Source organism: Balaenoptera borealis (genome assembly GCF_965194805.1).
Source record: "Balaenoptera borealis genome assembly, chromosome: 10".
NCBI classification, from domain to species: domain Eukaryota; kingdom Metazoa; phylum Chordata; class Mammalia; order Artiodactyla; family Balaenopteridae; genus Balaenoptera; species Balaenoptera borealis.
This window is the reverse complement of record NC_138874.1, coordinates 59,567,564-59,583,174: the sequence shown is the minus strand read 5'-3', so window position 1 is coordinate 59,583,174 and position 15,611 is coordinate 59,567,564. Positions and strand designations below refer to the sequence as shown.

At 35.4% G+C, this 15,611-nt stretch overlaps 1 protein-coding gene across 12 annotated transcripts in view; it reads right to left on the bottom strand.

The window, feature by feature from the left end:
- Positions 1-631: 631 nt before the first annotated feature.
- The window catches only part of ADK (adenosine kinase), a 499,862-nt gene continuing 484,882 nt past the window's right edge, over positions 632-15,611 (bottom strand). For 10 of the 12 annotated variants that reach the window (XM_082408793.1, XM_082408794.1, XM_082408789.1 and 7 more), the window contains one exon: positions 632-1,443. In XM_082408793.1, coding sequence (XP_082264919.1) covers positions 1,408-1,443 — 36 coding nt within the window. In that variant the 3' untranslated portion in view covers positions 632-1,407. Of the gene's footprint in view, positions 1,444-9,341; positions 9,471-15,611 lie in introns of all 12 variants that reach the window. The other 2 variants (XR_014249407.1, XM_082408790.1) reach the window with 1 other exon arrangement.

The following is a 15,611-nucleotide window of genomic DNA, read 5'->3' as shown; positions in this document are numbered from 1 at the left end:
CTAAAAGTTGACTTAAACACAAACAAAACAAAAACCTGAATGCTTTTCTATGGTTTGAATTCAGTTTTATAACTATGATCTTTTTTTTCTTCAACAACAATAATCATAATGATAACAATAGTAGGTACTTATTAGACTTTAGGTAACAAGCATTTTATACTTAGTATTCTCTCTCAAATTATCTCAATGACCTTGTACATAGGGGTTATGATCCCATTTTACAGAAAGGAAGTTGAAGTTCAAAGAGGCTGAGTAATTTGCCCAAGGTCATATCAAGGTAATTAAGTCTGACTCCAGAGGTTCTTTTTTTTCAGAGATTTTTTTTTTTTGGTTGCACTGCACAGCACGTGGGATCTTAGTTCCCCGTCCAGGGATTGAACCCGCGCCCCCTGCAGTGGAAGCACAGAGTCCTAACCACTGGACTGCCAGGGAATTTCCTGGAGGTTCTATTATACCATTTTGTGTTCCTTAAAACAGTGGCTTACTGGTCTCTAATACTAAGTTATTTCTCAATGTGTTATGTTGTTCTTTCTGTCTCCATCAACATAACAGATATTATTTCAGGACCCAGGATTAAACAATTATCTTTCTTCCTTAGTTTGCGGAGCACAGGGCAAAGACAGAAAAAAAGTCCCATATGACAAGTTTTTATTTGTATCAAATTACAGAGTACCATAAGTAAATATAAGATTATGACTTGAATATTTAATATAGCTTATAATTTGGCAAATTATTTAATTATCCAAAGTTTATTACATGTTTGAGTACACACTGAAGAAATTACTTGGCATAACTTGGCAAGACAAATATTTCTGTACCTTATTTAACCATTTATCATGTATATACGTGGTACGTATATGAACATATGTGTGTATATATGTGTACACACACTTCTGAATTAAATATACTTGTATAAAAGCTAAAGATTTATATACTGATATTATCTTTAATTCCTTAAAAAAATCTATCATATTAAATTGCGTCTGCATTCAAAGCAGAAATGTAAAAAAATGATCACTTTACTAAGTACACATGAATTTACAAAGTAATAAAAATGAAACAAAATTTCTATTGAAATGTTATATTCCTGTTTAATTGACATTTAAGTGGCACTATCAAACTATGGAAATAAACCTCCGATTTTAGGTTGTTGAGAGAATAAAGATTCTAGTGCGTACTACTGTACCCTCTAAATTAAGATGAACATTATTATAGTAGGAAAGGTAGCATTTAATTTTCTTCTTTATTAATATGGGAATTCTCAGGAAGCCATCAGGGCAGTGTCTGTACTCCTGGGCTGCGGTTTCCTGCTTTTTCATCAGTGGAAGTCTGGCTTCTCAGGAAAGGTGCAGCCAGTCCTCCTAATTATGACACTTGCTGCATAGTGGCCAGCACGGATGCATTCAGTCAGGGGCTTGTCAGAGACCAGCTGAGACAGAAAACCTGGAACACAGACAAAAGGGAAAAACATGAGTATTGTGTAACAGCATCAGAAATGTCATATGGGTCAGAACGAAAAATGGTCTACATACCTATGCCTTTCTTCAGTCTTGAGAGTGAAGTGTCAAACCTCTAGGGTTAGAGAGTTCTTTCCTAATATTTCTTTTAAAGAGCTCAAGTCGGGACGTGACAGCTCACCACCAAGTCAACCTAGTCTTTCTAAGCCTAAACTATCATGCTTTCCTTGATAAGGAGACTTTAACTCTGAGATTAAAAGGTTATAAGTAAGAAATACTGGCCAAATAATATTATATTGGGTCTTTACAGCTGAGAAATTATTAGTTATGCCTCTGCCTATCTCTCTGGCTTCCTTCTGTATTGCTGTTATTCCTAGAAAATTGCTATTTGGAAAAAATACCTGGATATCTCTCCAAGAACAAATTTGAGAGTTGAAAAGTTATGAATGACCTTATATCTCTTTCACTCCCAGAAGTAACAGTGAAATAATTTCTATAGTCAAGCACCATGGACCTACTTGACATTAAAATAAATATGGTAAGGTAGGAAACAGTGTTGAGGCCTTCTGCTTCCGACCAACATGAAATAAAAGGAACCAGATTTACCCTTTCTCCAGAAACAACTTTAAAATAAAAACAAAGTATATGCAACAAAGTTTTTCAAATATTGTACTTCAGCCACAAAAGATCCATGAAAGAAGGGAAACAAATGAGGTAAACTGTAAAAGTTACCAGGCCACAATACATGGCCACAACACTCTGCCTAGGCAGAGGCTGACAGTTTCACTGACTTGAGAAGATGGAACTGGGAGTCAAAATAGGATAAAATTAAACATCTACACAGACTGATCAGGAAAAAAAAGAGGGGAGATATAAATTGCCAATATTGGTAATAAGAGATATGACATCACTATAGCATCTACACATGCTAAAAGGATAATAAGGAACATTAACAACTTTATGCCAATAGATCTGACAAGTTAAATTGGACAAACTTCTGGAGAGACACAAACTATCACAGCTCACTCAGGAAGAAACAGATAACCTGAAGAGCCTTCTATCTATTAAATATTTGATTTTATAATTAAAAAGTACATTAAAAGCACATAAATAATTCCAGGTTCAGATGGCGTCACTGGTGAGTTCTACCAAATATTTAAGGAAGAAAAATAATGTCAATGCTATACAAACTATTCAGAAAACTGAAACGGAGAGAATACATTCCAACTCATTATTTGAGGCCAGCATTACTCTGATACCAAAATCAGAAAAGATGCAAATATTTTAGCAAATCTAATCCAGTAGTATATTTAAAAAAAGATAGTAAATCATAATCAGGTAGCATTTATCCCAGAAATACAAGGTTGATTTAACATTCAAAAACCAATCACTGTAATCTACCACATTAACTAAGAAAACCATAAGATCATCTTCACAGATGCCGAAAAAGCATCTGACAAAATCCAAGATCAGTTTCTAAAAAAAACTTTCAGCAAACTAGGAATAGAAGGGAACTTCCTCAACCTCATAAAGGGCACTTGTGAAAAACTTGCATTTAATATCATTCTTAATGGTGGATGATGGAATGTTTTTCCCTTAGAATTGAGAACAAGGAAAGAATGTTCGTTCTTAAACATTGTACTGGAGACCCTAGCCAGTGCAATATGGCAAACAAAAGAAAGAAGAAAAAGCACCAAGACTGAAAATGAAGTAAAATTGTCTTCATTTGCAGATGGCATGACTGTCTATGGCTACGATTCTCAACAATGCCAAATGTTCTCTGGGGGGCAAAATTGCCAATGTCTGGAGACGTTCTTGGTTGTCAAACCTGCAGCAGAGGGTGCTACTGGCAACTAGTGGGTAGGGCCCAGGGATGCTGCTAAATATCCTATGATGTCAATAATGCCGAGACTGAGAAATCCTGGTCTATGTAGAAAATCCTATGGAATCTAGAGAAAAGTTACTAGAACTACTAAGTGAGTTTAGTATAACTGCAGGATACAAAATCACTATGCAAAAATCAATTGGATTTCTGTACTAGTAACGTGTATATAGCAATTGTATATGCCAGCAAAACTGATATTAAAAATACTATTCACCATACCATCAAATATGTGAAATACCTAGGGCTAAATATGACAAAAGCTGTGTAAGACATTTATTTACACTGAAAATGACAAAACAGTGTTGAGAAAACAAAACAACAATGCTGAGAGAAATTTTAAAAAGCTAAGTAAATGAAGAGATATAAAGTGTGCAGAGATCAGAAGATTCAATATTGTTATCAGCTCTACTGATTCAACGTAGTATCAACCAAAATTTCAGCAGACTTTTCTAACAGAAACTGACAAGCTGATTCTACAATTTATGTGGAAATGCAAAGAATTTAGACTAATCAAAACACAACTTTGAAAAGAAGACTACTTGATTAAAAGACTTATTACAGAACTAAAATAATTGAGACATTATGGTATTGGCATAAAGATAGACAAATCAATGCAACTGAATAGACAGTCCAGGAATAAACCTACTTCTATATGGTCAATTGATTTTTACAAAGGTATTAAGTAATTCAGTGAAGAAAGGATGATCTTTTAAACAAATGTTCTTAGAAGAGCTGGATGGCCATATGTGAAAAAAACCAAAAACAAAAGCCCCCGCTTCTACTCTTCCTCACATCAACCACAAAAATTAACTTGAAATGGAACATAGGTCTAAATATAAGAGTTAAAACCATAAAACTCTGAGAAGAAAACTTAGGAGGAAATCTTAGTGATTTTGAACTTGCCAAAGATCTCTTAAGACATAAAAAATGTAAACTTTTATGAGAGAAAAAATAATTTGACTTTGCCAAATTAAACACTTTTATACCTCAATAACAAGAAACAACCCAATAAAAAATGGGCAACAGTGTTGAACACTTTAGCAAAGAAGATAAACAGATGTCAAACAAGCACATGAAAAGATGTTCAATATCATTATTCATTAGAGAAATGCAAATTAAAGCCACCATTAGATACCACTGCCCACCCACCAGAATGGCTAAAATTAAAAAGACTGAAAAACCAAGTGTTGGCAAGGGTACAGATCAACTGAAACTCTCATATACTGATTGTGAGACTATAAAATGATAAGCCCCCTTTTGAAAACCATTTATCTGCATCTTAAAAAGTTAAACATACACCTACTATATGACTCAGTCTTTCTATTTCTAGGTATTTAACCCAAGGTAAAGGAAAGCATTTTTCCATACCATGATTTGTAAATGAATGTTCAGAGCAGCTTTATTTGGAACAGCCCAAAACTGGAAACAATCCAAATAGCATGGAAGCAGTAGATATGTCCATAGTGATGGTTTCATAGGTGTATACATAATTCAACATTTGTAAAACTGTACACTTTAAACATGTGCTGTTTACTGTATGTCAATTACACTGCAATAAAACTATATAAAAAATTGTTATAGTTATAAATAAGATAGTCAAGAACAGAAGAATCTGGGGCTACTTCCCTCTTAGGAAAACCCAAGCTGCTGTAGCAGTACTCAAATACTCAGAAGAACAGATGATAATGAGAAACTGTTCCGTAGCCAGACTTTTAGGCCCTCCCATAGCCCCTGGGCAGCTGGGGGGTGAAGGTTAATTTAAAAGCTGTGGTGTAGTGACCTGTACAGAGCATTATAAGAGATTTATGTTCTTTCTCTTCTACCATTCTGACCACACAGGCTTCTCCCTGTCAGATTTGGGGAATGCTCTGTATTCAATAAAATAAATAAGTACGCCCAACCTAAGAATAATTAATTTGGTTAATGGAGTGATGTATTTTGAAGACGTTTGCTTAGAATGTGAAATCACTCTCTCAAGAGATTTAGTAAGAGTATTTTATCAATGGGTTTTCAGGTAACAGTCAAAGGTCGATATTAACTTTCAGCCAAACTGTGAGACTAAACTGCTCAGCCCACACAGTGAATGGAGCAGATGCCAAATTTAGTCGGATCAGCTTACAATGGAAACACGTCTATCAGAAGAATTATAAGGAACATCTGTTTTCCTCATTCCTCCTGGTATGTTCTTTGAGAGAAGAGAAAGCTTATGTTTATGAAATATTTTTGTGAAGCCTAAATACCAGCATCCTCTTTCTAAGAGAAGAGCAAGCTGATGACTGAAGTCCCCTGAAGAGACATTTCCTTTGACAAGTGGAAAACCTGGATGCAGAAAAAAGCTAAGACCTTTGCCCCAGGTGAATATCAGTTCTTTAATAATCTATTTTAAAAAACGAACTGAGATGAACTACAGATGTTATACAATCAATTATAAGTGGAACCTTCATAAAGTAGCTGGTGTGAATCTTCAAAAGTTGTATAAAATAGTTTAAATAAAGGGAGCTTATATTATATTATAATATATTAATATATTTAATATATTAAAGCTCCCTTATATTATATTAAAGAATCATAGGGAATCCTTTTATAATAGGAATTAAACATCCCCAAGATACATTTTTTATTGTGTAAAATATACATAACCTAAAAATTACCATTTTGACCATTTTTAAGTGTACAATTCATGGCATTAAGTACATTTTGCAATGCTGTGTAACCATCACCTCTATCGATTTCCAGAACTTTTTCATCACTCCAACAGAAACTATACTCATTAAACTCTCCATTCCCCCTACTCGTGGCCTCTGGTAAATGCTATTCTTTCTGTCTCTATGAATTTGCCTACTCTGGCTACTTCCCATGAGTAGGATCATGCAATATTTGGCCTTTTGTGTCTGGCTTATTTCACTTAGCATAATGTTTTGCAATATAATTTTTTAAGCTTAGATTTTAATTATTAGCTGGCCTAAAATGTATTTTTAAAAAACTGTATTTGGAAATAATTTCAAATTCAGAGAAAACCTGCAGGAATAAAAACAACGCAAATAGTACCCACATATCCTTTACCGGGATGCACTTATTGTCAACATTTTGTTCCTTCTATGCACATGCTCTCTTTTTATACAATCTTCCCCCAAACTATTTGAGAGGAAGTTGCATCTGTCATCTCCCTTTACCTTTAAATATATCTATGTGTCTTCCCTGAGAATAAGGCTATTCTCTTACATAACCATAGTCATCAACTTCAGTAACACTGTTAGAATACTGTTATCTAATCGACTGTCCATATTCCAGTTTTGTCAATGACCCAATAATGTCCTTTATAGCATTTTTCTTCCTTCTAGGATAGAACTTAGTCTAGGATTTGTCATATTTTTAGTCTCCTTTATCTTGAACATTTCCTCAGTCTTTCTTTGACTTTTGTGAGAAGGACATTTTCAAAGAATACAGTCTTCCCCTACTCTGTATTTAATAGAGTGATTCTCATTTTGGTTTGTTTGGTATTTCCTCATGATTAATTCAGACTATGCGTTCCTGACCAGCATACTAGAAAAATTATGTTATTCTTCTCAGGGTATCACAGATTTAGGAGCATATTATGTCTGGCTGCTGTTCACTGGTGACAATTTTGATCACCTGATCAAGGTGTTGTCCTATTTCTCCATTGTATAGTTATATTTTCCCTTGCATCTAACAGGGAGTCTGTTGGTAGACAGTTTAATACCATGCAAATATGCTACTCCCCATCAAGAATCCCAATCTCTTCTCCCAGATTTAGTATTCACTCATGATTCTTAACTGAAGCAACTTAAACTGTGATGAATTTCTAACTCCAGCACTCCTTTCACATTTACCAGTCAGCTTCTGGCATTTTACTATATGCAAGATCTTACCTTTTCTCCCATTTATTATTTTTAATCTATTTATTTATCAATAAGGAGCACAGACTTTTGTTTTTTAATCAATGGTTTATAATTCATTATAGCCCTTAATTTGGTGATCAAAATGTCCCACTTTTTGCCAGTAGGAGCACCTTCAAGCTGGCTCAGGTGTCCTTGGACGTGCCCTCACACTATTTTTGAGCACTTCCTTACTTTCTGGCATTATGTTCTGGGCTCTTAAACCCACCCTATCCCAGCCCTGGAATCAGCCATTTTTCCAAGGATACCTATTTCCTATTAGGGTGGAATGGTATTAGAGACCAAAGTGTGGGTGGTAAGTGCATTCTTTGCTTTTGAACTCTGTCAGCGAATTGAGCTAGGAAGTATGCATGTACACACATGCACAGATATACATACTTACAGACATAAATGTGTACATATGTATACATATACACACAGACCTATTTTAGAAATTGAGTTGACACCAATATTTCCAATTCCAATCCATCCCCACAGAGTTCTTTCTTACCTTCCCCCCTTCCATTAAAATGATTTTGTACTTTCTTCTATAGTGAAAACCCTAGTTCCCAACAATATCAACACATTTATTTATTGGCTCAGTTTTTTTTTTAATTGGAGTATAAGTTGATCTACAATTGGCTCAGTTTTGAAATGTCTCTAAAACAGCTTCAAAATTGCTTCACCACTTATTCTACGAAAACCCAAATCTACTAAAAAGAGTTTGGAATTGGTTTGCTGTTCTCCAATGTACTCAAATACTGTGTTCAGTTTGCTCTTTAGATTGGTTCTCTTTTTTACTCCACTTTAGAATGGTTCACTTTACTTAAGACTGAAAAAAATGTTGGGGTCATGCGTTTCAGTTTGCTTTCAGTTTTCGTTCCCCACTTTCATCCTTGTTAATTTAATGTCTTTAAAAATATGTAGAATATTAACATGTTTCCAAGTAAAAACTCTAAAAAAGGTATACTCAGAGAAGTGTCATTTCCTTTTACCCTGTGCCCCTCTGTGCCCGTCCCCAATGTATGTACCCAATTTCACTGTTTTCTGGTTTGTCTTCCTGTTGTTTATTTTTGTAAAGGTAAGCAGATATATGTGCATTTTCTTATTTCCTCTTCTTTCTTACGCAAAAGGAGGTAGCATAGAATACATGCCCTTTTGCACTTTGCTTTTTTCACTTAAAACACCAACTGGAAATCACTGCATATTAATACATAGAGATTCTCCTCATTCATTTTTACAGCTGCATAGCACCATATTGTATGGATATACCATAGTTTATTCACTCCATCTCCTATGTGTGAATGTTCACATAGTTTCTAATGCTTTGAAATTACAAATAATTCTGTAATGAATAACATTTTGCATACATATTTTTGTGTTGTTGGGTGTGTGTGTGTTATCTTTGGGATAAATTTCTACAAGTAGAATTTTCTGGGTTGAAGGGTAAATACATAAGCAGTTTTGTTAGATATTGCCAAATTCCCCCTCTTTGGGGTTGAACTGTTTTGCATTTCCACTAGTCATGTTTGAGGGTGTCTGCTTCCCCACAGCCTCAACAAGAGAGTATACTGCCAAGCTTCTGAATTTTTGCCAATCTGATGGGTTAGAAACAATATCTCAATGTAACTTTAATTTGCATTTTTCTTACTATGGGTGAGGTTGAACATCTTTTTATATGTGTAAAGAACAAATCTCTTTCTGTGAGTTGTTTATTCTGATATTTTGCTTATTTTTCTATAGAATTTTTGGTCTCCTCTGCCCCCCCCGCCCCTAATTTTTAAAAGTTCTCTGCATTTTTAGGATATTATTCCAATAAAGTATTTTTTAGGTAGGAAAAATACAAATAATGACAATATGCTATTAATATATACAAATTCTGTGCCAGTAAGTAAACAAAGTGCTTACTCATATTTCATTCACTGACTGTGGTGAATTATAAAAAGTGTGGTTGGCAGACACTATAGCAGATAAATATGGCTTGCAGATAAATTTAAAAAAGAATTTTGCACTCTTTTACTAAAGATTTTGGGCCTAACAAGAAGTCAAGAATTAAAATCTTAAATAACTGACTTGGCTTGTGTACTCAATATGAAAAAGTACCTTAGAAGCTCTTTTTTGGGAGCCATTAGCTTACGGTCCTTGTCAGTACATCATGTTGAAAATGAAGGGTAAGGCTCTGCATATATGCCTTTCAGCACAGCCATGAGAAGAGGAACAGGAGGCATAACACTGGAGAACAAGAAACATCAATACAGGTTTCCAAATCAAGAACTCATATGCTGAGGCGATTGTTGTTACCTTTTTACTTTGGTTCATTCTCTCTGTGACCTCTAACTCCCCTCTGATCCTTTTACAGATAGGCTTATCCCAGGGCCTCTCAGACTTTCCCCAACTTTAGACCAAGTCATGGACCTTGGGTCTCCAGCTGTTGAGGCACAAGGTAGGTGAAGGCTTCTCAATGACACTGAATTTGGTTCCTAGGGCTAGTATCAGCTGGCTCTGAATCCTGGAACAATCACAGACCCAGAGCTCTCAGAATAAACCTCTGTCCATTAACAACTGGTACAGCTTGTCACCTTCTGGTAAATTTCATTTGGAATTTTCTTTTACTGATGTTAAAGAGAGTGATCTGCACATATGGTCACCTTATCTTTGATAAAGGAGGCAAGGATATACAATGGAGAAAAGAAAGCCTCTTCAATAAGTGGTGCTGGGAAAACTGGACAGCTACAGGTAAAAGAATGAAATTAGAACACTCCCTAACACCATACACAAAAATAAACTCAAAATGGATTAAAGACCTAAATGTAAGGCCAGACACTATAAAAGTCTTAGAGGAAAACACAGGCAGAACACTCTATGACATAAATCACAGCAAGATCCTTTTTGACCCACCTCCTAGAGAAATGGAAATAAAAGCAAAAATAAACAAATGGGACCTAATGAAACTTAAAAGCTTTTGCACAGCAAAGGAAACCATAAACAAGACGAAAAGACAGCCCTCAGAATGGGAGAAAATATTTGCTAACGAAGCAACTGACAAAGGATTAATCTCCAAAATATACAAGCAGCTCATGCAGCTCAACATCAAAAAACAAACAACCCAATCCAAAAATGTGCAGAAGACCTAAATAGACATTTCTCCAAAGAAGATATACAGGTTGCCAACAAACACATGAAAGGATGCTCAACATCACTAATCATTAGAGAAATGCAAATCAAAACTATAATGAGATATCATCTCACACCAGTCAGAATGGCCATCATCAAAAAATCTACAAGCGGGCTTCCCTGGTGGCGCAGTGGTTGAGAATCTGCCTGCTAATGCAGGGGACACGGGTTCGAGCCCTGGTCTGGGAAGATCCCACATGCCACGGAGCGGCTGGGCCCGTGAGCCACAACTACTGAGCCTGCGCGTCTGGAGCCTGTGCCCCGCGACGGGAGGGGCCGCGATGGTGAAAGGCCCGCGCACCGCGATGAAGAGTGGTCCCCGCACCGCGATGAAGAGTGGCCCCCACTTGCCTCAACTAGAGAAAGCCCTCGCATGAGCCGAAGACCCAACACAGCCAAAAAAATAAAAAATAAAATAAATAAATAAAGTAGTTATAAAAAAGAAAAGTGCTTTAAAAAAAAAAAAAATCTACAAGCAACAAATGCTGGAGAGGGTGTGGAGAAAAGGGAACCCTCTTGCACTGTTGGTGGGAATGTAAATTGATACAGCCACTATGGAGAACAGTATGGCGGTTCCTTAAAAAACTAAAAATAGAACTACCATACGACCCAGCAGTCCCACTACTGGGCATATACCCTGAGAAAACCAAAATTCAAGAAGTCATGTACCACAATGTTCATTGCAGCTCTATTTACAATAGCCAGCACATGGAAGCAACCTAAGTGTCCATCGACAGATGAATGGATAAAGAAGATGTGGCACATATATACAAGGGAATATTACTCAGCCATAAAAAGAAATGAAATTGAGTTATTTGTAATGAAGTGGCTGGACCTAGAGTCTGTCATACAGAGTGAAGTAAGTCAGAAAGAGAAAAACAAATACTGTATGCTAACACGTATATATGGAATCTACAAAAAAAAATTGGTTCTGAAGAACCTAAGGGCAGGACAGGAATAAAGACGCCAACACAGAGAATGGACTTGAGGACACGGGGAGGGGGAAGGATAAGCTGGGACGAAATGAGAGAGTAGCACTGACATATATACACTACCAAATGTAAAATAGACAGCCAGTGGGAAGCAGCTGCATCCTACAGGGAGATCAGCTTGGTGCTTTGTGACTACCTAGAGGGGTGGGATAGGGATGGGGGGGAGGGAGACGCAAAAGGGAGGGGATATGGCGATACATGTATACATACAGCTGATTCACTTTGTTATACAGCAGAAACTAACACAACATTGTAAAGCAATTATACTCCAATAAAGATGTTAAAAAAATAAATAGAGTGATCAATTTTAGCATAACTGAATCCAGTGTCGGAGACGAGGCCTGAGACATAATTTAAACTGTGCAGAGGTGCTAAGCTAGTTTTTTCCTCAAAGCACATAGAGGTGGGATGGCTGGTGTGGGCAAAAGGCAATGTGATTTCCTAACTTCCATGTAGTTACTGTAGAAGAGATATAACATTTAGAATTTTCTTAGTGTCATTTACAGAGAACTGAGAAATATCGTCAGTAGGTATGAAAGCCTTAATGAAGACACTTAAGAGCTAGGGATATTTTAAAAGGAAATGAACAAAGTCTACAGATCAATTTTTTCTTTTCCATATAGTTCCTCCACTAATAGTTTTCATGGTGGCTGGAACTAAAAACCCAGTAGACTCCATTACTATTCATTCAACATTCACAGTAAAAAGGATGAGTTAGCTTTTCTGATTATCATCAAATATGGTTACACAGCTTATGTCTAAAAAAAATCCAACAATTTGAAGAGGGGACTAGTTAAATCCAGGCAATGGAATAATAGAAAGCAGTCAACTAGAATGAGTTAGATCTTCATGTGCTGCTAAGAAACAACCTCCAAGATACGAGTAAATGAAAAATCAAGAGATTGAACAGTAAGCCCAGTATACTTTCATTCGATGAAAACTGGGATATGTATTCATATACAAAGTTGCACAAGCACAGGATATTTCTGGGTGGATTCAACAGAAACTAGCAACCAAAGCTACCTCATGGAGGGGAATTAGTGGACTGGGGTAGGAGCAATGTTTACTTTTCATTATATATAAATACACTACTTCTATGATATATATATATATGTATCTCCTTTTTGTGCTGTTGTATTTTCTACTGCTTATAGGTGTTATTTCTGCAATAAAAAGTAGATTAGAAACATTTTCCCATACCTTTAAATATTCTTAGAGACCATGCATTTTAAATGTGGATGTAGCATAATTTACTTAATCCCATTTTTGGATATTTAGTTTTTTTCCAATTTTGTTTTCTACCATAATTAACACTGTAGTGAATATCTTTATAACATTTTAATAACATTTATCATTGTGCACATTTAAAAATTTTAATTTCCTTAGGATAAATTTCTTTAAGGGTAATTAATTTTAAGGCTTTATATCCACATTGCCAAACTCCTTTTCAAAATTATCTTATTAATGTATATACCCAATAGCAGTCTTGCTATAAAAAAATTGTTTGATAATCTGAAAAGTGAAAGGCAGAATCTTGTTTTAACTTACAGTTATTTGTTTATTAGGGAGGTTGAAAACTTTTTTTGTTTGTATGCCTACTGACCATTTGTATTTCTTCTTTTTATGAACTGTCTGATGACAGCTTTTACCTATTTTCCTATTGGGGTATTTCTCTTCTTTTACTGATTTGTAAGAGATATTCTCCCAGTTTGTCTACTACATATGTTGTGAATACTTCCTGTTATTTTGTCATTTGCCTTTTATTTCTATTGTTACATCAATATATTTATCTTTTCTTTAATAATTTTTCCACTGAATTTAGGCTGAGAAAGGTCTTCCATACCATGAGGTCAAAGAAATATTACCTTATATTTTCTCTTAGTTCACTTAACGCTCATTTAACTTTTTTACTCCATCGAGATATTGAGTATGATAATTGGGAGTGATCAACCTTCGTTTTTCCCAAAGAGTTGTATTTTTGTTCCACTACCATATCTTAAGCAATCCGCCCTGTTCCTATGATTTTTAAACATTTTATTTTGAAATAATTTTAGATTTAAAAAAGAGTTGCGAAGATAGTACAGAGTACTCCTGTACTCATCCTGACTTTATTAAATTCTTACATGTGTTTTCTTCCATTTTTGCTCTTTGGTCAAATCTTTGCAATGCATTTTAGAAACATGTTTATTCAAAACAGTAAAAAAGCAAAATTCTTATGTGTCTGAAAAATTATTATCATTTCCAGATTTCAGAGACGATTTTTATTTTCTGTTTACTTTTATTTCCTAAATATTCTATAATAAGCAATATTACTTTTATAATCAGAAAAAAAGCCAACAAACATTATTTTAAAGAATCACATGGGAACATTTAGCTATTCAGATAAATGGTTAAGAACAACACATTCAAGAATTTCAGCTAAGTGATATTTTATTCTGACAGTTTTCCATTCATGCTTTTAGAGTTTATTAATAATTGTAGCCACTTGGGAACAGAGCTTTCTGCAAAGTAAATCAGTATAAGCATCAGTGTTAAGTACAATGAAATTGGTCACTCTTAGAAAGATTCCTCAAAACTAAAGATCTTCACTACTTTCTGTACCCTTAGGCTTAGGGAAACACAGGCAGTGTTAGAGGAGGCATCTTAGAGAGTTTTTGAGGGAACCTTAGCACAATCTTTCTTCCCCACATGAAGTCTTCATCTTTAGAAGGCATATGCCAAATAAATCAGTCTGCATCTTTTGAAATGGAAATTCAAGGACCAATGTTTCCCTAGCAGAGATTCTGGGAGAATTCCTCACAGAATTAAGCAGAAAGGATCACTGTACTTGGATAGCGTGGTCATTATGTGATATCAATAAAACAAGCTTTTGGTAAAAATGGTGAGGTCACTGGCCATAGGACACTGGCCTTAGTGTCTCAGAACACTGTAACTGATGAAGTTGGGAAACATAAGGCACACACACAAACTGAAGATATTGGTAAAATGAGGTGGGTGGAAGAAAGGTTTTTCCATTTTGGCCTTTTTTGTTTTTTAAAGTAATAGACTATTTTTCAGAGAAGTTTTAGGTTTACAGAAAAATTGAACAGAAAGTACAGGGTTCCTGTATTCCCTCTCATCTTCCCATCCCTCAGTTTCCCCTATCATCAACATCTTGCATTAGTGTGGTACCTTGCTACAATTAATGAGCCAATAATGATTCACGAAAGTCCATGGTTTATGCTAGGGTTCACTCGGTGTCGTTCATTCTATTTGATTTGAAACTGTATAATGATTTGTTATGCACCATTACAATACCACACAGAATAGCTTTAACTGCTCAAAAAACTCCTGTACTCTACCTATTCATCCCTCTCACTCCCCCCTCAGCCCTTGACAATCACTGATATTTTTACTGTCTTCATAGTTTTGCCTTTTCAGAATGTCATATAGTTGGATTTGTACAATTTGTAGCCCTTTCAAATTGGATTCTTTCATTTAGCATGCTGTATTTGAGTTTCCTTTGTCTTTTCATGGCTTGATAGCTCGTTGGTAAATAATATTGTATGGATATTACCACAGTTTGTTTATCCAGTTACCTATTGAAGGATATCCTGGCTGCTTCTAAGTTTTGTCAATTAAGAAAAGAGTGCTATAAACATTTGTGTGCAGGTTTTTATGTGGACATAAGTTTTCAACTCATTTGGGCAACCAAGGAGCATGATTGCTGGATCATAAAAGACTGTGTTTTTTGGTTTTTGTTTTTTGGTTTTTTTTGATAAGACTGTGTTTTGTAAGAAACTGCTAAACTGTCTTCCAAAGTGGCTGTACCACTTTGCATTCCTATCAGCAATGAATGAAGAGTTCCTGGAGCTGCATATACTCACCCTATAGGCCACACATACGAACTCAAGATGCTGCTTAAACGATATGGGTGAAAGAATGTTTTTTCCATTAAAAAAAAAATTCTGTAAAAAATTTTTTTAATTAAAAAAATTTTTTAAAACATCTTTATTGGAGTATAATTGCTTTACAATGGTGTGTTAGTTTCTGCTTTATAAAGTGAATCAGCTGTACATATACATATATCCCCATATCTCCTCCCTCTTGCATCTCCCTCCCACTCTCCCTAACCCACCCCTCTAGGTGGTCACAAAGCACCGAACTGATCTCCCTGTGGGATGCAGCTGCTTCCCACTAGCTATCTGTTTTACATTTGGTAGTGTAT